Raw genomic sequence first — 21,550 nt, 5'->3', positions numbered from 1 at the left:
TTTCTCAACCCCATTTTGAAATTTTGATTTTGGAAAGGCAGAGCAGGGAAGGATCTGCGAAGTTAATGGGGAGTGTTGTTGACCAAAGATACCTTGGAGTGCCGGTTCATAGTTTCTTGAAAGTGGAGTCACAGGTAGACAGGATAGTGAAGGAGGTGTTTGGTATGCTTGCCTTTATAGGTCAGTGCATTTCAATACAGATGTTGGGAGGCCACGTTGCCCCTGTACTGGACATTGATTCAGCCACTTTTGGAATACTGCGTTCAGTTCTGGTTACCCTGCTACAGGAAAAGTGTTGTGAACCTTTAAAAGGGTTTAGCAAAGATTTACAAGGTTGGAGGTTTGAGCTATAGGGAGAGGCTGAATAGGCCGGGGCTGTTTTCCCTGGAGCATTGAAGGCTGAGGGGTGACTTTATAGAAGTTCATATGGAACATGGATAGGGTGAATAGCCAAAAACATTTCCACATAGTAGGGAAGTCCAAAACTAGAGGGCATAGATTTGAGGTGAGAGGGGAAAGATTTAAATGGAACCATATGGACAACTTTCTCACACAGAGAGTGATGCAAGCATGGAATGAGCTGCCAGAGGACGTGGTGGAGGCTGGTATAATTACAGCATTTTAAATGGCATCTGGTAACAGGGTGAATTGAGAGGGATATAGGCTAAGTGCTGACAAATGTGACGATGTTAATTTGGGATATCTGGTCAGCACAGACAATTTGGACTGAAGGAAAGCAGAAGTATTGTTGTGAAGACTGGACTTTCAGAGCAGCTTCCAAAGATATTTTGTCCTTACGCTGGGAGGAGAGCTATAATGAAATCTTTCATTTGAGAGACGGCAACTGAGTAAGTGAGGACATCCAGGATTTTGACGGAATGTGGGGTTGAAGTGTTTTAAGTTAAGTGTCCTGAGTGGGAAGCCTAGTGAAGGGTTTCGGTGGGTTTTTGTTTTAAACTGCTCATTTCTTTTAGCCCCCAACAATGTACTTCCAATGCTGTGCATCAGAAGGAGCGGTGAATCAGTAACTGGTATCATCAGAAACCTTACGGTTTTCAGTACTGCAGGTATTGCATTGTTGCATCAGCATTGTAAAGGTTATCGGCAGCAGTGGGAGGTGTGGGCTGTATTCACTGAAAGCGATGTAGCAGTTCGATAACACACATATAAGAGGGCAGGGTGGGACTTGTCTTTCAATTTGCAGAAGTTGGGAGGTTCTGGGAGTTGTGGTTCTGGGCAAACACAACTGCAGTAAATCATAGAAGCCCTACAGTGTGGAAGGAGGCCATTCAACCCATCAAGTCCACACTGACCCATCGAACAGCTTGCCACCCAGACTCACCCTATCTCGTCGTTTCTGCTGGTGGGTTAGACTAGGTTACAAGATTAGGGGTAGGTTTAAGGCAGAGGAGGAGGGACTACATTTCCTGGAGAGTCGTGAATCTGTGGAAGTCTTTGCCCAAGGAAGCAATAGAAGCAGGCATATTCAAGACACAGTTCGATGGGATTTTTGATGGTTCGTGAATTTAGGGTAGTCAGGATAATGCAGGTAAGAGAAGCTGAGATGATGGATGGATCAGCCATAATCTTAAAGAATGGCGGAGTAGGCTCGATGGGCCAAATGGCCTCTTTCTGCACTGCAGGGATTTTATGAGTGCTTCATATGGTGTATATCTGATATTCGCTGTTGTACAAGCTGCATGGCTATGATTTTTCACCTTCTAATATAGTAATGGAATTACATCCTGTATTTCTTGTATTCATTTTTATTTTAACAGGTCAGCAGGAAGTCTTTCAGCAACTTTACTGGCTTTCTTTCCTAAAGCAGCCTTGACATTTCATTTTCATATCCTTCATTCAGCTCCATTTCCAGCACCTTTGTAGGAAGGTTGTTCCAGGTCATTGTCACCTAAATGAAGTTTTCCTCTTAATGCTATCTGGCTGAATGAGGGTTTTCAGGTTTCTGTGTCATGAATAATATGTGATCAGCAGGTATCTGGCAATCTAAGGAATTGTCACCGATGTTATGTTCATTTGACTGTACTGACCGTGACTTATTTCGTGATTTTATTTGCAGGAAGACATGGGGAAAGAAATCTGAAACCAAAAGATACATCAGCTTCTGACAGAGTCATTTGATTCATTGGGACTTGAATATCAGCAGCCATTCCAGTCGAGAAGAAATGTTTGCTTCTGTCTGCTTGGACACTGGTGTGGCAGGAAGAATACTGATACACCCGAATGAGGGAGATTCAGTGCGGTGACCGTGAAAAGTACAGTACTTCACACCATTTACTCAGCTTGGAGGATCAAAGAGACCGTTCACTTGCTCTCTGTGCGGGAAGGGCTTCACCCGCTCCTCCCACCTGCAGAGACATCAGTGAGTTCACCTCCCATCGCAGGGGAATTGAAGGAGCTTCGGCTGAGTGCCACTCTCGATTGCATTAATAACCCAGTTCTGGGGACTCCCGGGTTTGAATCTCACCATAGCAGATGGCGGATTTGGAGTTCAGTCAGAAATCTGGAGTTCAGAATCTTATTATGAAACCATTTTCGGGGAACAAACACCCCAAATTGATTCACTCATGCTTTAGGGGAGGAACCTGCCTTTGTGGGAAAGGATTCACTCAGTCGTCCCAGCTGCATCCTTTCCCTGGTCTGGCCTATATGTGACTCTAGACCACAACAGTGTGGTTGACTCTTGACAGCCCATCTGCAAATGTGCGGGGGGATTCTTACTTGCAGACAGGCTATGGGTTGCAATTACTGAGTGAAGCAATACTTCCTCCAGGCTAAGGCTGCACCAAGGATCGAATTACAAAGGGACAACTCAGCTGACCAATAGAGAAGAAAGTGGGATGCAGGGGAGTGTGTATGTGTGTGTGTGTGTTTAAAAAAAACGCTACTTTTTGTGCATCTGAAGCTGCAACAAAGTTGGGTCCCAACAAAAGTTACCTGAACTTACCGTCGGACTCAGACATTGAAGGCTATGAGATCCAACAGGTTTTTCTTTTAAAGCTGCTAATTTCTTTCAATCTCCGGCGCAAGGTTTCCAATATCTTATATCAGAAGGAGCAGTCAATGTGTAGCTCGTAATATTAGAATTGTACATTTTTCAGGACTAATGGTTCATTGTTTCCTCAGCATTGTAAAGTTTACTGGCAGCAATGGGAGAGGTGGGCTGTTTTCACTGGAAACATAGTTAAAAATCCAGTTATAGTCCAACAGGTTTATTTGGAAGTACTAGCTTTCGGAGTGTTGCTCCTTCGTCAGGTAGCTGTACAGCAGGATCATAAGACACAGAATTTGTAGCAAATTGATACATTGAACAAATCTCGACTGCTTTTAAGTGTTTCATCTTTAGAATGGGTTGCAGGTTTCAGTTCATGAGTATGTAAATCCCAAAACTTCTTTTAAGTCACAGTCTCGAGATAACTTAAGGTTTTACAAAGAGGTGCCATCTCAGCTCAGACAATGCATGAAAGATGTGAGGTTCGAGTCTGTCTTGAGTCAAAGGAGGAATTTATAAAATTTTACATGGATTGACTGTCTGCAGATTGTGCACTTTTTGAGCAAAATAGAATGTATCTACAAACATAATTCTGCAAATGCAAATTCACCCCATAGTCTTATCTATGTGTGCATGCATGAGAGTGAGTGTGTGCATTCGCGTGAGTCTGGCTGAGAGAGTGTGTGTTTGCGTGTGTGCATGCTTGGTAAAGTGAGAGTGTGCAGGAGTATAAGTCTGTGAGAAGATGTGTGTGTGGGTGAGAGTGTGGGTGGGTACATGTGTGTGCATCTGAGAGAGCGCGTATATCTGAGAGAGTGGCTGCGTGAGTATGTGAGAATGTATGGCTGTGTGTGAGAGACAGAGAGACAGAATGTGTACAGTGTAGTGAGGTCACCTGTAATGTAACATGAACCCAAGATCCTGGTGGAGGCCATCCTCATGGGTTCCAAACTTGGCGGAAAGTTAATCAGATGTTTTTTATTCCGGGAGATGGTCTTTCCCTCCGTAGAGAGCCTTCCGATGGGGTCAGTGGACAGGGTCAGGAGGGTGTGAGCCCGGGTCAGGCAGGTAAAGGGGATCTGAGAGAGGGCTGGGTGGGGGGGAACTAACTGTGGGGTGGTGGGAGTAAGAACAACGTTAGGGAGGGGGAGATAAGGGACAGAATAGTGACGGGGCTTGCCTCCGTTCTCTGCAGTTGGCAGCAGAAGCACAGATGGCATCAGAATCTGGTGCCAGGATTCAGGAACCGCTGTGCTCTGGGCTGGAGAAGTGGGAAAGGGAGGTGCAATGGGTGTGGTCCAACGATGTCAGCAGGAGACAGCCTCTGCTGAGGGCGCATGAGAGGTTAAAAGCTGCAAAGACAAAGCAGAACCTCAAAGCACTGGGTGGGGTGGTGGCTCAGTGGTTAGCAATGCTGCTTAATAACGCCAGGAGCCTGGGTTTGATTCCACCCTTGGGTGACTGTTTGTGAAGTTGGCATGTTCTCTCCCCCTTGTGTCTGTGTTGGTTACCTCTGGGTGTTCTGGCTTCCTCCCACAGTCCAAAGATCTGCAACCAGTTCTTCATCCAGACACCCCCTCTGGACAAGCCCTTCGCATACATAGGATCTGTTCAGGTGAGGAGGAACACTACGCAATGTTCTTCACAGCTTGCAGCACATTATTGATGAGGATGAGCACCTCACCAAGACCTTCCCCACGCCTCCACTTACCCCCTTCAAACAACCGCCAAACTTTAAACAGATAATTGTTCGCAGTAAACTGCCTGGCCTTCAGGACAACATGATACAACTCTGTCACGGCAGATAATGAAAGACGTATCAGAATGTTGACACGATTACCACTATTACACGTGGGGACACCACCCACCATGAGTGCAGCAGGTACTCATGTGACTCACTCAACATTGTTTATCTCATATGCTGCAGGCAATGATGCCCTGAGTCTTGGTATATTGGTGAGACCGAGCAGAGGCTACAGCAACAGATAAATGGACACTGCACAACAATCACCAGCCAGGAGTGTTTCCTCCCAGTCAGGGAACAGTACAGCGGTCTGGGACATTCAGCCTTGGACCTTCGGGTGACTATCCTTCAAAGTAGACTTCAGGATAGGCAACAACGGAAAGTGGCTGGGCAGAGGCTGATAGCCAAGTTCAATACCCTTTGAGACGGCCTCAACCGGGACCTTGGGTTCATGTCACACTACACTATACGTTCTCTCTCTCTCTCATACACACGCGCGCGCATGTATTCACACACACCCTCTCGCAGACTTATACTCCATTATACACTCTCTCTCACACACACACACACACCCACACCCTCTCAGACTTATTCCCCATTCCACTCTCTCACACACACATGATCACTTGGTTTCTCCTGCACACACACACACACACACACATACATAAAAGTTTGTGGGTTGAATTTGTACTTGCAGAATCGCATTTTATTTTGCTCAAAAACTCATACACGTAAGATTCTGTAATACAACGATAGAAATAGAATCCGTCTGACCTAACATTGGGTCACAGACAGACTTTAACTTAACACCTTCAATGCATCATCTGATTGAGATGACACGTATTGTTAAAAGCTAGCCTGACAACGTAACTTTTGAAAAGTTTTAGGATTTACATGTGAAGGAACCGAAACCAACATGGTCATTCTAAAAAATGGTCGAGGTAAGCTAAAGTTGTTTAATATTCCATCCCACGTCACTGCAATCCTGGTGCTATAAAGTCTGTGTGTTATGATTCTGCTCCACAACCAACGATGAAGGAGCAGCGCTTCGAAAACTAGTGATTCCAAATAAACCTGTTGCGCTATAACCTGGCATTGTGTGATTTTTAACTTTGAAAATCAGCAGTAATGCCAACATCTCCATACTGCGCATGCTACTCGGTGTCAGCACGCACTGCGCATGTTCCACGGTGTCAGCAAACTATTACGCATGCTCACGCAAGAAGCGGAAACACTCCGTGATCTTGTTTTGATGGACCAATGAGAAGCTCTGGAGGACCGGATGTAGACCGGTCCTCCTGCCAATCACAGCAAACCCATCGTCTGGATGCGGAAGTAGGACAATGTGCTTCTGAGCTGGTTGTTGCTGCTCCTCTCTCTCTGAATGAAGATTGAGCTTCACCCCAGACTGCAACTTCCTTCCTCTCTCCAACATCTGTGAGTTCAACACACTCTTTTCTCAACCCCTTTTCCATTCCGGGGTTGAGTTGTTGACTTGCAGGAACTGAAGGGAAACGGAGTGAATCCAGGGAGGGGACAGAATCTGGGAAAGTTAGTCCAGGTCTTTTTTTCAATGGCAAATACAGGAGAATTGACATTTCAGGCTCGAGCCTTTCATCAGCAATGATGTGTGGATGAACAAAGGGGCCTCTGCGTCCTTCTAATCCAGTCAATGCAAGTTGTCAGACAGGTGCAGCAAGTAGTGAGCAAGGCAAGTGGTATATTAGCAAGAGGAATTGAGATCAGAAGTGGGGACGCCTTCCTGCAGTTTGGGCGTAATTGAATATATCCAAGGCTGAGTTCATCTGATTTTTGAACAACAAAGAAGTGATGATTATGGGGGAGGCAAGACCAGTGCAGATCACTTACTATGTTCTCAAACTAAACTGGACCCATCTGCCTGTGTTTAACCTATATCCCTCTGAACCTTTTATATTGGAGTCATAGAGATGTACAGCACAGAAACAGACCCTTTGGTCCAATTTGTCCATGACTATCAGTTATCCTAATCTAGTCTATTTGCCAGCCCTGGGCCATATCCCTCGAACCCCTTCTATTATAGACCAATCCAAATGCCTCTTAAATTCTGTAATTATACCAGTCTCCACCACTTCCTCTGGCTGGTCATTTCATATATGCACTACTGTGTGAAAAGGCTCCCCTTTGAGCTCTTTTATGTCTTTCCCCGTTCGCCCAAAACCTTTAGTTCTGCACTACCCCACCCCAGGGAGAAGACTTTGTCTATTTACCCTATCCATGCCTCTCATGACTTTATAAACCTCTAAGGTCATCCCTCAGCCTCCGACGCTCCAGGGAAACAGCCGCAGCCTATTCAGCCTCTCCCTAGAGCTATTTTTTTCAAATCTGGCAACATGCTGGTAAATCTTTTCTGAACCCTTTCAAGTTTCACACCGTCCTTCTGATGGGCAGGAGACCAGAGTTGCATGCAATATTCCAAATGTGGCCTCACCAATGTCCTGTAGAGCTGCAACATCACTACCTCCCAACTCCTTTACTCAGTGCTGTACCCGATAAAGGAAAGCATGCCAAATGCTGCCTTCACTATCCTCTCTACCTGGGACTCGACCTTCAAGGAACTATGAACCTGCACTCCAAGGTCTCTTTATTCAGCAACACTCCCCAGGACCTTATACACTTTATGCTAAGTCCTACTTTGATTTGCTTTCCCAAAATCCAGCACTTCACATTTATTTAAATTAAACTTCATCATTCATATACTAATCCAAATGTCTTTTAAATGTTCTAACTGTATCTGCATCCACCCCTTTGTCTGGAAATTCATTCCACACACAAACCACAGTCAGGGGGGAAGAAAATGGCGACCCTCATGTCCTTTTAAAATCTTTCTCCTCTCTCTCTTTCAAAATTTGCTCAGTAATCTTGACCCCCATGCTTGAGAGAGAGTTTTGGCCGTTCACCTGATCTATACCCCTCACGATGTTATAATCCTCCTCTGCTCCAGTGGAAAAATTTCCAGCTTATTAACCTGAATGTAGGTATATTCATGGCAGGTCAGGCAGCATCCGAGGAGCTACCTGATCTGCTGTGCTTTTCCAGCACCACTCTAATCTAGACTCTGGTTTCCAGCATCTGCAGTCCTTGTTTTAGCCTTTTACGTCGGTATACTCAGATCTACTTATGATCTGTTCAATGCTGGTGCAAGCTCGACAGGCTAAATGCCCTATTCCTGCTCCCAATTTGCACACTCCTAGTCCAGAACAGCAAGAGACCATAAAACACAGGAGCAGAAATTAGGCCTCTGAGCCCATCAGGGGTGCTGCACTATTAAGTTCTGGCTGATAAGTTTCTCAATCCCATTCTCCCACTTTCTCCCTGTAACCCTCCATCCCCTTGATACTCAAGAACCTATCTATCTCCATCTTAAATCTACTCAGTGACCTGGCCTCCACAGCCTTCTGTAGCAATGAATTCCACATATTCACCACTCACCGGCTGAAAATGTTTCGCCTTATCTTTGTTCTAAAAGATATTCCTTTTACTCTGATGCTGTGCCCTCGGGTCCTAGACTCTCCTACCAATAGGAACATCTTCCCCATGTGCACTTTGTCCAGGCCATTCAGAATTCTGTCTGTTTCAATTAGATCTCCACCTCCCCCGAGTGTGGGCCTGTTAATCAGCATGAACCACACCCTTCAGGATGAGTTACAGCAGGAATTAGGTTCAGCAAAGTCAGAACGGGGGGAGTGTGTGTGGGATGGAGATTCTCAGCTTTTAGGGGATGAGAGAGGAAATAAAGTTCAATATAAATTAGAATTGATCGGATGGGCTGATGGGCCGAGGAATGGCAACATGAATTTAATTTAGATAAATGTGAGGTGTTACATTTTGAAAGGCAAATCAGGGCACGACTTACATAGTTAATGGGGAGTGTTGCTAAACAGTGTCCTTGCAGGTTCATAATTCCTTGAAAGTGGAATTGCAGGGAGACAGGATTGTGAAGAAGGCATTTGGTACGCTTTCCTTTATTGGTTAGAGCATTGAGTACAGGGGTTGGGAGGTCATGTTAGGCCACTTTTGGAAAACTGTGTGCAATTCCAGTTGCCCTCCTCGAGAAGAACGTTGTGAAACTTAAAATGGTTCAGAAAAGATTTACAAAGATGTAGGCAGAGTTGGAGGGTTTGAGCGATAGGAAGATGCTGAATACGCCAGGGATAATTTCCCTGTAGCATTAGAGGCTGATGGGTGACCTTACAGAAGTTTATAAGGGGTATGGATAGGTTGGATAGACAAAATCCTTTCCCCATGGTAGGCAACTTCAAACCTAGAGGGCATAGGATTCGCGTGAAAAGGGAAAGATTTAAAACGGACCTGAGGGGCAACTTTTTCACACAGAGGGTAGTGCATGTTTGGAATGAGCTGCCAGAGGAAATGGTGGAGGCTGCTACAATTACAACATTTAAAAGGCATCTGGATGGGTATGTGAATAAGAAGGATTTAGAGGGATACAGGCCAAATGCTGGCAAATGGAATTAGATGAGTTTAGGATATCTGGTCGGCATGGATGAGTTGGACCGAAGGCTCTGTTTCTGTGCTGTATGACTTTAATCATCTTGTGTGAAAGCAGAAGTGTTGTTGTGAAGATTGGACTTTCAGAGCAGCTTTCAAAGGTGTTTTGCCTTTACTGGAAGCAGAAGAAGTGACAATGAAATATTTCATTGGTGAGACAGCAACTGAGTACGTGAGTACGTCTAGGATTTTGTGGAAAGTAGGAATTCATTGCACTGTGGGGGTGAAGTGCTTTAAGGCTTACCAGCAGTAAGGACAGTGTGCTGATTGGGGTGCCCAGTGAAGGGTTAGGTGGAATTTTGAGTTAAACTGCTCATTTCTGCCAGCCTCCAACATTGTATTTCCAATGTTGTCCATCAGGAGGAGCGGTGAATCAGTAACTGGTATTGTTAGAAGCCTTACGATTTTCAGTACTGCAGGAATGTCATTGTTTCATCAGCATTGTAAACGTTACTGGCAGCAGAGGGAGGTGTGGGCTGTATTTACTAGAAACAATTAAGCATTTAGATAACGTACATACGAGAGGTCAGGGTGGGATTTGTCTTTCGATTTGCAGAAGGTGGGAGATTCTGGGAGCTGTGATCTGAGGCAAACACAACTGCGGTAAATCATAGAAGCCCTACAGTGTGGAAGCTGGCTATTCAGCCCATCAAGTCCATTCTGACCCCTCCGAAGACCATCCTGCTCATACACCCCTCGCGCCCCTTAGGGAATCAAGAGTTTGAGATAACACAAGTAAGAAGAGCTGAGATGATGGATAGATCAGCCACGATCTTAATAAATGGTGAAGCAGGCTCAACAGGCCAAACTGCCTACTCCTACTTCTATTACTATGAATCAATAACCCTACATTTCCCATTGGCTAACCCACCTAACCTGTACATCCCTGGGCACTATGGGCAATTTAGCATGGCCAATCCAAATCAAGGTTGGTAAGCAATGTAGTGATGTGGAAAATGAACGTCAGAGAAAAATAGAAAGGAACAAGGAGAATAAACGTACCAGCAATTAATACTGGATTCAAAAGATTACAAACAATAAAACTAAAAGCTCAGAATCTGAATTTGTGCTTGTTATGAAGGGGTAGAGGTACTGTACCTTGAAGGGAGTTAAAAAGCTGAGCAGAACAAAGTGTTCTAAACAAGATGAGAATGTAATATTTGGTCAACACAAATAGAGCAACCGGGTTGCCATGAGGCACAAACAAATTCAAATTTGGCCAATCAGTTTAAATTTTGCCCCAAAATACCAAAGTCCAATCAAGTTTGAATTATGTATTTTGATAATATTGATACCAATAAAATGATCCGATGTTTTGGATTATAAAACCAGGCATTTTTGTGAGTTTTAATACTCTGTGTTGGACATAAAGAGTAAAGTTGTTAATTCTTACTTTAAATATTTACCTCTGGGATAGTACTTTGCCTCTCAAACTTTTACATATTACTGCGTGGGGTGAATCATTTCTGTGTTTCTGGTTTAATTTAGCAGAGGGGGTTACTCTGTGTCGTAATAGCGCTGCAACGTAACAAAAGTGAATGAATTGACTGCACACATTGAAGAGAATAATTATGATCTGGGACTCCTTACAGAGACATAGCTTCAGGATGACAAGGATTGGATCCTAAATATTGAGGGGAGATGTGGCATTCAAGTCGAATGAGAAGCTAGGTAAAGGTAGAGGGTTGACACTGCTAATCAAAGCACTGATCACAGGGTAGTCTGGTGTCAGCTCGGATTTCAGGTCCTGGTTTCTTTGTCCTCTATTGATCTCCCTGTTCCCACACAGTTGTTGTCCGTTCTCAGCTCTGCTTCATTTCTGCTGAAGCTTTAACCTCCTTTGACACCTTCCGGAACAATAAAAGTCAATCAAAGTCCAGCCCACAATCTCCCAGCCTGTCAACCATCCAGACACAGAGTATCATACCAGAAAATATAACAAAAAAGGCGAAAAGTTAGAATTAAATAGGTGCTTGTGTCTGTTCATTGGCAAGTAACCTCGAAATAGGGGTCTGCCAGGATTCTTATAGTGCCCTAATTGAAAAATTGTCTCTCCCTTACATCTAAGTATTAGTACCCAGCTACGATTTATAACAATATTTACATCAACAGAAATAAAGCATCTGTTATGCAATAGACATAGAGATATACAGTATGGAACTAGACTTTTACTCTCCCTCGTGCACACACCGAGGTCTATGGGGTGAATTTGTATTTGCAGATACCATCTATTTTACTCAAAAAATGCACAATCTGCAGGCAGATAATACATGGAATATTTTATAAATTCCACTTTGGAAATAGAACTAGTCTGACTCAAAAACTGGGATGCAGACAGACTCTGGCCTCACACCTTTAATGCATTGTCTGAGCTAAGTTGTAATCTTTTCTTATAAAACCTTGTTATCTTGAGTAGGTGACTTATAAGAAGTTCTGGGGTTTACATATTAATGACACCAGCAACTCATTCTAAAGATGAAAGACTTTACAATCTAGGTTTCTTCAATGTATCATCTCAGTGGCATGACTCTGTAATGTTTTGCTGTAGACTCAGTGTCTTATGATCTTAGACTCCACAACCACCTGATGAAGGAGCAGTGCTCCGAAAGCTAGTGCTTCCAAATAAACCTGTTGGACTGGCATCATGTGATTTTTAGCTTTGCCCAGGTTAGGGTGGATTGGCTCTGCTAAATTACCCATGGTGCTCAGGGTTTTGCAGGTATGGGAGAATTGTTAGAAGCGATTTGATTCCATCTTCTCGTGACTGTCTGTGTGAACTTTGGTATGTTCTCCCCCTTCTGTCTGCGCAGGTTACCTCTGGGTGCTCCGGTTTCCTTCCACAGTCCAAGGATCTGCAGTTTTGGATGGATCGGCTGTGCTAAAGTGTCCAGGGATGTGCAGGTTAGAGTGGGTTAGCCATGGGGAACTGCAGGGCTGTAGGGTAAGTGGATGAGTCTGGGTGGGATGCTGTGTGGAAGGTCGGTGTGAATTTGATAGGTGAAATGGCGTGCAGGGATTACATAATTCTTCTCCTTTAGCCATATGTGGATTGAGAAATGACCTGCTGTGGGAGGAGTAGGCTCCAGTTCATGGGACACTGCCCCAGTCCTGGGGAAGGTGGGAATTGTGCTGTCTCTCTCCCCACCCACTGCCCCCATCCATTCTCTCTCACCCCTCAACTCTCTGCCCCCCATTTTCTCTCTTTCCCCCTCATTCTCTTCCTCCACCCTTTGACCCCCGAGTCTTTCCTTTCCGCCCCCACCACCCTCTGTTCCCCCCAGTCTCTCAATGGCCCCCACACTCTGTCACCCTGTCCATTCTGTCTCTCTTCCAACTCCCACTGAACTTTCTCATGCCTCAAGCTCTCTTTGATCGCTCTATCAAGCTCTTAGAAGAGAGAGAGAGAGAGAGAGAGAGAGAGAGAGAGAATGGTTGATGATGAAACTGCCTGGGAGATGGGGATGCACGAGAAATGGCTGATCTTTCAAATTGAGAATAGCTAAAATAATATATTCAGAAATAGCAGTAAAGTTTGAACGCATGTTCAATTTTATATTAAGACAAAGCTGCAGCCATCTTTCTCAAACTTGCTTTGAACTATGTGCAGTTGAGGACAGGCTGTTCGGGGTGAATGAGGCTTTTGCTCGAAATGTCAATTTTCCCGAAATGTCAATTTTCCTGCTCCTTGGATGTTGCCTGACCTGCTGTGCTTTTCCAGCACCACATTCTTGATCTAATCTCCAGCATCTGCAGTACTCACTTTCTCCTGTTAGGGGTGAATGACCGAACCCTAGTCTTGAAAAATTGGTTCTGTTAGAAGGTGTAGAGGTGTATTCTACCTTCAAGAGAGTTGAAAAGCGAGCAGAACCACCTGACGTAGCACCAAGCGTTCTGAACAAGGTAACAATTTAACATTTGGTCGAACAGCTCAGTAGCTGGGTTGCCTGGAGACAAAAACATACTCAATTTTGGCCAATCGATTTAAATCTTGCCCCAAAATACTGAATTCCAATCAAGTTTGAATTTGGTATTTTGAGAATATTGGTTAGCACTGCTGCCTCACACCACCAGGGTCGATTCCAGCCTTGGGTGACTGACTGTGTGGAGTTTGCACATTCTCCCCGTGTCTGCGTGGGTTTGCTCTGGGTGCTCCAGTTTCCTCCCACAGTCCAAAGATGTGCAGGTCAGGTGAAGTGACTATGCTATATTGCCCGTAGTGTTAGATGCATTCGTCAGAGGGAAATGGATCTGGGTGGGTTACTGTTTGGAGTGTCAGTGTGGACTGGTTGGACTGAAGGGCCTGGTTCCGCACTGTAGGGAATTTAATCCAATCTAATATTAACACCAATGAAACGATTTGATGCTTTGGAGTACAAAATCAAAACAAAAAGTTGAACAGTTACAGGAGAACTGTCAAAAGACCAACAAATGTAGGCTGCTAGTGAGAACTCCTGAGAGGTACCTGTCCAGAGAAGGAGTCTGCACAGAGAAAAAACATCGACACTGACCTGGAGAGCAAATCTACAGAGGAAGATACAAAGAGAAGATTTAACAGCTGGCTGGTTTTGAAGTTTGAATCTTTCGGTAAATCTTAATCAGGGGTTTTTATTGGACTGGTATTGTATAGGGGAAGGTAGAAGATAGGTTAGAGACAGGAGTTGTAAATAGTTGTTAATTAATTATTCACCGTTGGACTTTAATAAATAAAGTTGTTAATTTTTACTTTAAATACTGACCTTTGGGAATAGTTTCTTGGTTCTTGAATTTTTACAGATTACTGCATGGGTTAAACCTTCTCTATGTTGCTGGTTTAAATTAGGTGGGGGAGGTTGCACACAATGTTTTAAAATGTGAGGGCTTTCGTCCGAGATTTGAACTGGTTTAGACAGATTTGAATAGATTTGGCGGTACGAAAAATCCCAGCAGATTTAAACACTTGCAAGTTAGTGTCCTAGATCATTAAATAAAACTTTAAATAGTGACTTTTAGAAACAGTTCCTTACCTCTTGAATTTTCACATTACCACATGGGGTAAATCTTTTTTGGGTTTAAATTAGTTGGGGGGGGGGGGGTGCAGTCCGTGTCATAACAATTCTGACTATATAGAAACAGTAGTGGAGTGTGGAAACATACTGTTTGTTCCGTGCCAATCGGATATCCTAAATTAATCTAGGCCCATTTGCCAGCTCTTGGCCCGTATCCCTCCAAACCTTCCTGTTCATATACCCATCCAGATGCCTTTTGAATTTTGTAATTGTACCAGCCTCCACCACTTCCTCTGGGAGCTCATTCAATCCATGCACCACCCGCTGTGTAAAATAGTTGCCCTTTAGGTCCCTTTTAGTCCTTTCCCCCCTCACCCTCATATAAATCAATTGCTGCTTTTTCTGAATAGGCTCAGTGGCTGGCATTGCTGCCTTATAGCGCTGGGGACCCAGGTTTGATCCCAGTCTCGGGCAACTGTCTGAGTGGAGTTTGCACCTTCTCCCCATGTCTGCATGGGATTCCTTTGGTGCTCCGGTTTCTCCCCACAATCCAAAGATGTGCAGGTTTGGAGAGGGCACTTGTGGGGAATTAACTTTCACACTTTTTTTCTACTCCTTAGGTCCCTTTTAAATCTTTCCCCTCTCACCCTCAACCTATGCCCTCCAGTTTGGGAGTCCCCTACCCTGAGGAAAAGATGAGTCGTCAAATAAAATGTGGAGCTGCAGGATAAATATAAAATGTCGCTCCAGCCTTTCTTGTCTCCGAGTGTCATTTGGGCACAAAACCTGTCGGTAACACCAACTTCACAGAGCATCTTGCGCATGCTCCTCGGTGACAACACACTACGCATGTTCGCCGGTGTCAGCAAAACCTGCGCGTGCTCCTGGTTGTCCGCGGAAACTGCGCGTGATCTTCTTTTGTTGGGCCAATAGGAAGCCCTGGAGGACCGGAAGGAGTGTGGTCCTCCTAATCAGAGACACCCCTATTGTGTGTGTCTCTCTCTCAATCTCAATTTATGGAGGGGAGAGATTCTGGAAAAGTTGGGCCAGGTCTGTGTCTCAGTTGGCAAACTCATGGAAAATGCAGTACCACGATGTGAAGTGATAGCATTCCCTGTGGGCTGGGAAGCAGAAAGGAGATGCATTGTTTAAATGGTGATATATTGGGATGTGGAGAAAGTGAGGACCGCAAATGTTGGAGATCAGAGTCAAAAAGTGTGGTGCTCGAAAAGCACAGCAGATGGGCAGCATCCGATGAGCAGGAGAGTCAGCGTTACAGGCACGAGCCCTTCATCAGGAATGTGTATAAAGGGGCCTCAGCGTCCTTCCATACCAGTTAATGCCAGTTGTGAGGTAGGTGCAGCAAGCAATGAGCAAAGCAGGTGTTATCTTAGCAAGAGGAATTGAGATCAGAAGTGGGGATGTCTTCCTGCAGTTATGGGATCATTGAATATATTCAAGGCTGAGTTCATCTGATTTTGGAACAACAAAGAAGTGGACGTTTATGGGGGAAGGCAAGGAAATGGTTTTCAGACCATTGCAGAACAATTACCGAGTCAAACAGCACAGAAACAGTCTCTTCAGTCCAACTACTCCATGCTATGTTCTCAAACTAATCTAATCCCATCTGCCGGTGTTTGGCCTATATCCCTCAGTCACAAAGCTGGTCCTTTTTACTAAAAGCTGGTCATTTTACTAAAAGCTGGTCATTCTTCTCAAGGATGCTGTGTCCTTGGTTTTTTTTTTCACAGGGGTGGTAAAATAACCTGGGCTCCGAAGTGACTGGTTTAGTACAGAGATGAAAAACAGTATTGGGAGGCATTTTTGGTTATATGTGAACAGATGAGACTTGAGGCCAAAGCTTTTATGTTTTAGAAGTGACCTGTACAATGAAAGGGGAGTGGTCAGTCCTGAAAGCTGAAGTCTCGTTTGGGTGGGTTAAGCAGTGGACTATGTGGAGAAAGGCTGCTAACACTGTTTCCTTCTGCCCTTCTAACTTCAACTGTAAGCCTCTGTTTCAGTTTTACTTTGTTTAAGGGGTTTGTTTTTTTTTGGTACTGTTGTGTACCAGCATTGCGAAGAGTGTTAAGAGTTTCTCCACAGCTTGTACTGTACTTAATAAAGTTTGGTTGTTCACAGAAGTTGGAGTATTGCAGTGTAAGAAGCTCAAGCAAAAGAACTTAACAAAGGAACCTAAGGGATAAGTCTTTCATGCAGAAAGTGGCATGTTTAAGGAAAGAGCTGTCAGAGGAAGTGGTGGGTGCTGGTACAATTATGACATTAAAAGGCATCTGGATGGGTATACGATTAGGAAGGGTTTAGACGATATGGGCCAAATGCTGGCAAATTGGCCGAGATTAGGTTAGGTTATCTCGTTGGCACGCATGAATTAGACCGAAGGGTCTGTTTCTGTGCTACATATCTCTATCACTCTGGCTTGCCACTAACATTTGCCACATCTATATGTACAGTTTCTGTCTGGTGTCAGTGTCAATGCCTTGATATCTCATTCTTAACTGGACTGGCAGTGTTTGGAATAGAATGCGGCAAAATGAGGGCAATTCACATAAAACATCCCCTTATGCACCGATAGTGGGAGCATGGGGATTCCAACTGGGGTTGACAGATGCCACTTTTAAACTCTGGAGATCCAGGGGTATCTCATGTTTAGGGGATCTATTTAAAGATGGGGTCCTGATGTCTTTTGAACAGCTGCGTCAGAAATTCGGATTACCTAATGGAGACCTCTTTCGATACTTCCAAATTCGAGATTATATACAGAAGAAGACCACGTTATCAGATAGTCTTTATAAATCAGATAGAGAATGTAGTGTCCTACGACCAGTGGGGGTATTTTCCGTCAGTACTATTTATCATTTACTACATGATAAAGTATCGGGAGATATGTATAATCTGCTTAAAACATGAGATCAGGATTTGGGACTAGAAATCTATAGAAACGTGGAATGATATTTGGGAAAATGCTAGAAGAATTACTATCTGTAACAGAACCCAGGCTATCCAGCTGAAGATACTTCATAGGGCCCATATAGCACCGGTTCGATTGGCAAAATTTAAGGCAGGAGCATCTCCAATGTGTCCTAAATGCAAAATAGAAGTGGGCACTCATGTACATTGCCTATGGACCTGTCATAAGATCTGTAGATATTGGACTAAAGTAGCAAGTACCCTGACAGAAATTTTAGGAACGGAAATTAAAGTGGACCCTGTATCTCTCCTCTTGGGCTTTTCAAACCTTCCCTCCCTGGACACGTACGGGAAGAGACTATTTTCTATTCTTTCTTTCGTGCAAGGAAAAATATTTTGGTGAACTGGGCGGCTGAGGGCCACCCTGGACTTGCAAATTGGCACAGATTAATTATGGAATGTATTCCCCTTGACTTCCTTACAAATATGGTGCACCGAAAGACCGAATTATTTTATAAAATATGGCAGCCCTTCTTGAATTACATAAATACAGATATTTCGGCTATCCTAACAAGGGCTTTTATTTAATTGAGATTACAAACCTGGCTGGTCCGGGGCCCCTCGGGGGACGAATCCCGCACGAATACGGGTTTTATTATATCTGATGCTAACACATCCCGAGCATGTAAGAGACTTAAATATACACTCTGGTTAGTTGTAGGTTAGATTAGTAGATAGTTGAGTTTTGTTTGATTTTTTTCTTTTTCGTTTTTTTTCTGTTTTTTGTTAAATTTTGGCTATTGTATATTTGAGTTAATTGTATATCAATGTTTATATCTGAGAGTTTTGTTTATTTTTGTAAACTTGTTAAAATGTTAAATTTCTAATAAAAATATCTATTAAAAAAAACTGGATTGGCAGTGATGACTTTTGTAATCTTTTCTTACAGACTATCTGAAGACAGAAGTTTCAAGTTAACAGATAAAGGGCTTATGTCCAAAATGTTGATTCTCCTGCTTCTCTGATGCTGCTTGCTGTGCTGCGCTTTTCCAGCGATGCAGTTTTTGACTCTGACTCTCCAGCGTCTCCAGTCCTCACTTTCACATCAATGTCTGATAGTTACTCAATCCATCAGGACCGCAACAATTTTCAACTATGATTCTGTGAGAAGGAGCAAAGCGTTCTTTTTGGTTCCAGTTTGAGTACGGTTGAAAGACCCTACTGTTGCAGCGCACTGAGTGTGGAGCCTGAAACAACTCTACTGCCTGGAAAGAAGAATTCATGGCAGGGTTGTACACGTGTGTGTGCAGCTGAAGCTTCGGCCATGGAGAAACCTGAGGAAACACGCCCTGTTGAGAAACCATGGAATTGTGGCGACTGCGGGAAGGGCTTCCATGTCCCACCTGTCCTGGCGGCTCATCAGTGCAATCACACTGGGAAGAGGCCGTTCTCCTGCCCCGAGCGGGCAAAGGGCTTTACTTGCTCCTGTGTCCTGCTGCCCCACCAGCATATACACACTGGTGAGAGGAAGTTTTACTGCTCCATGTGCGGGAAAGGATTCACTTGGGTGGACAACCTCCAGACCCACCAGCGAATCCATGCAGGGGAGAGGCTCTTCAGTTGCCACGAGTGCGGGAAAGCCTTCAGCAATTCCTCCAACCTGCTGACGCACCGGCGGGTCCACACGGGGGAGAGGCCATTCAGCTGCCCCGAATGCGGGAAGGCCTTCAGCGATTCCTCCAACCTGCTGAGGCACCGGCGGGTCCACACGGGGGTGAGGCCCTTCAGCTGCCCAGAGTGTGGGAAGGCCTTCAGCAATTCCTCCTCCCTGCTGGTCCATCAGCGGGTCCACACGGGGGAGCGGCCCTTTAGCTGCCCAGAGTGTGGGAAGGCCTTCAGCAATTCCTCCTCTCTGCTGACCCACCGGCGAATCCACACGGGGGAAAGGCCCTTCAGCTGCCCAGAGTGTGGGAAGGCCTTCAGCAAAACCTCCCACCTGCGGAGCCACCAGCGGGTCCACACGGGGGAGAGGCCCTTCAGCTGCCTAGAGTGTGGGAAGGCCTTCAGCAATTCCTCCAACCTGCTGGCCCATCAGCGGATCCACACGGGGGAGAGGCCCTTCAGCTGCCCAGAATGCGGGAAGGCCTTCAGTAAATCCTCCAACCTGCTGGCCCATCAGCGGGTCCACACGGGGGAGAGGCCCTTCAGCTGTCCAGTGTGCGGGAAGGCCTTCAGCAATTCCTCAGACCTGCTGAGACACCGGCAAATCCACATGAGGGAGAGGCCTTTCGCTTGCTCTGAGTGTGGTAAGGCTTTCAGCAATTCCTCTGACCTGCTGTCCCACCAGCAGGTCCACACCAGGGAAAAGCCATTCAGCTGCCCCGAGTGCGGGAAGGGGTTCACCCACTCCTCCAAACTGCTGGCCCATCAATGGGTCCACACTGGGGAGAGGCCGTTTGCCTGCCCTGACTGCAGGCGGAGGTTCTCATTGTCCTGCAACTTGCGGAGGCACCAGTGCATCCAACAATCAGATTCCACCAGTGACACTGCAGTGGGTCACCCCCAGGGCTGAACCTCCTGCCCATTCTGACAGTGGGTGCAGTGAGCTTTTGTGTTTTGTGCTGGACTCACCCCCACCAAGCCCACCTATATGGCTCAGGGGTGGCATGGTGACTCAGTGGTTAGTATCACTGCCTCACGATGCTGACCTGGGTTCAATTCCACCCTTGGGGAGACAGTCTGTGTGTAGCTTTCACGTTGCACGCCCCACGTCTGTATGGGTTACCTCTGAGTGCTCTGGTTTCCTTCCCCTGGTCTAAAGGTGTGCAGGTTAGGATGAATTGGCCCATCTAAATTGTCCCATAGTGTTCAGGGATGTGTCGGTGTGGTGCATTAGTTGGGGTAAATGTAGAGGGATAGGGGAATGGCTGGGTTACTCTGCGGAGGGCCAGTGTGGACTTGTTGGGCCAAAGGACCTGTTTCCATACTGTAGGGAATCTAATCTTTAAAAAAAAGAATTCCTCCAAGCAATCTTGATAAAATATGCCGAGTTGGACAAAGTATCCCATCAAGTTTGAGTTGAAGAAGTCTGAAGTCACACGACACCATGTTATAGTGCAACAAGTTTATTTGAAATCACAAGCTTTATGAGCATTGCTCTTTCATGAGTACTGCCCCCTCATCACTTCATCTGGTGCCATGTGACTTCTGACCTTGTCCACCCCAATTCAACACCAGCACCTCCGCATCAGAGTTGACGAATGAGATTGGATTTTATTCGGCCTGATTGTGAGATGTTCCATTTGGAAACTCAAAACTGTCTGACCAACAAAGAGATGCAAATCATAGAGTCCTACAGCAGGAGACAGGCCCTTCGGCCCAACATGGTCCACACCGACCAAACTGTCCATCAACACTAAGCCCATTTCCCTGCACTTGGCCCATTTCCTTCCATACCTTTCCTATCCACGTATTTGCCCCAATGCCTTTTAAATGTTGTTAATGTACCCACCTCAACCACTTCCACTGGCATCTCATTCCATATGTGTACCACCGTCTGCGTGAAAAGAAACCTTGCCCCTCACATTTCCTTTTATTCTTTTTCCTCTAACCTTAAACTGATGCCCTCTAGCCCTCACTTCCCCAACCCCGTGCATTCACCCTCTCACGATCTCTTCACTTCTCGAAGGGCCTCTCTCAGACTCTTAATGCTCTAAATAAAAATATCTTAGCTTGTCCAACCTCTCCCTTTTACACAGACCCTTGAATCCTGGTAACATCCTTGTATATGTCTTCAGCATGCTTCCAAGTTTAATAACATATTTGTTATAGACACTGCCCTGTCTATCTATTTTGTTGGAAATATAGGACCTAATCCAAACTGGGTAATCTGGCTGATGGGGCAGGAAACCACTTCCTTTCTTGAGAGACAAGTCTCCTGGAGAGAACTGGCTGGCTGACTGATCTACTGACCCTCAGTGTCCCACTGCCCTCAGTTATCTGGAGGGGTGTCCACACATTTGCCTAAGGTGGTGCTTGAAACCTTTATCATCTTTGGGATGGATCCTCATTCATTCCGTGCTATGGAGTCATGCAGCCTGGAAACAGACCCTTCAGACCAACCAGTCCATGATCCCCAACTAAACTAGTGCCACCCATCTGCTCCTGGCCTGTATCCAGTATGTTAATACTTTTGTTCATTTGTTCACCGTGAGAGTTGGATAAATAAATTGCTGATTGTTGATTTTAAAGTGTTGGGGATTTATTCTTATCACTAGAGCAGGTTACACCACTTTTCATGCTAATTTTACAGATTATTGGGCGACACGCTCCTCT

General features: G+C 45.1%; 2 protein-coding genes across 2 annotated transcripts in view; both read left to right on the top strand.

The window, feature by feature from the left end:
• Positions 1-21,550, top strand: part of LOC148144770 (uncharacterized) — a 392,813-nt gene that overhangs the window by 310,491 nt on the left and 60,772 nt on the right. The gene's annotated exons all lie outside the window — the stretch shown is intronic.
• On the top strand, positions 5,680-21,278 carry LOC148144772 (uncharacterized). Its single transcript, XM_087975073.1, has 3 exons — positions 5,680-6,191; positions 12,113-12,203; positions 18,165-21,278. Exon 3 carries the CDS (start codon positions 18,540-18,542, stop codon positions 19,785-19,787), a length of 1,248 nt encoding a protein of 415 aa, XP_087831199.1. The 5' UTR covers positions 5,680-6,191; positions 12,113-12,203; positions 18,165-18,539; the 3' UTR covers positions 19,788-21,278.

This window comes from Chiloscyllium plagiosum, unplaced genomic scaffold, assembly GCF_037043375.1.
Source record: "Chiloscyllium plagiosum isolate Xiang-an unplaced genomic scaffold, Cpla_swu_hap1 HiC_scaffold_27, whole genome shotgun sequence".
NCBI classification, from domain to species: domain Eukaryota; kingdom Metazoa; phylum Chordata; class Chondrichthyes; order Orectolobiformes; family Hemiscylliidae; genus Chiloscyllium; species Chiloscyllium plagiosum.
Note: the sequence above shows the minus strand (reverse complement) of the source record. Positions and strands in the feature narration are given on the sequence as shown.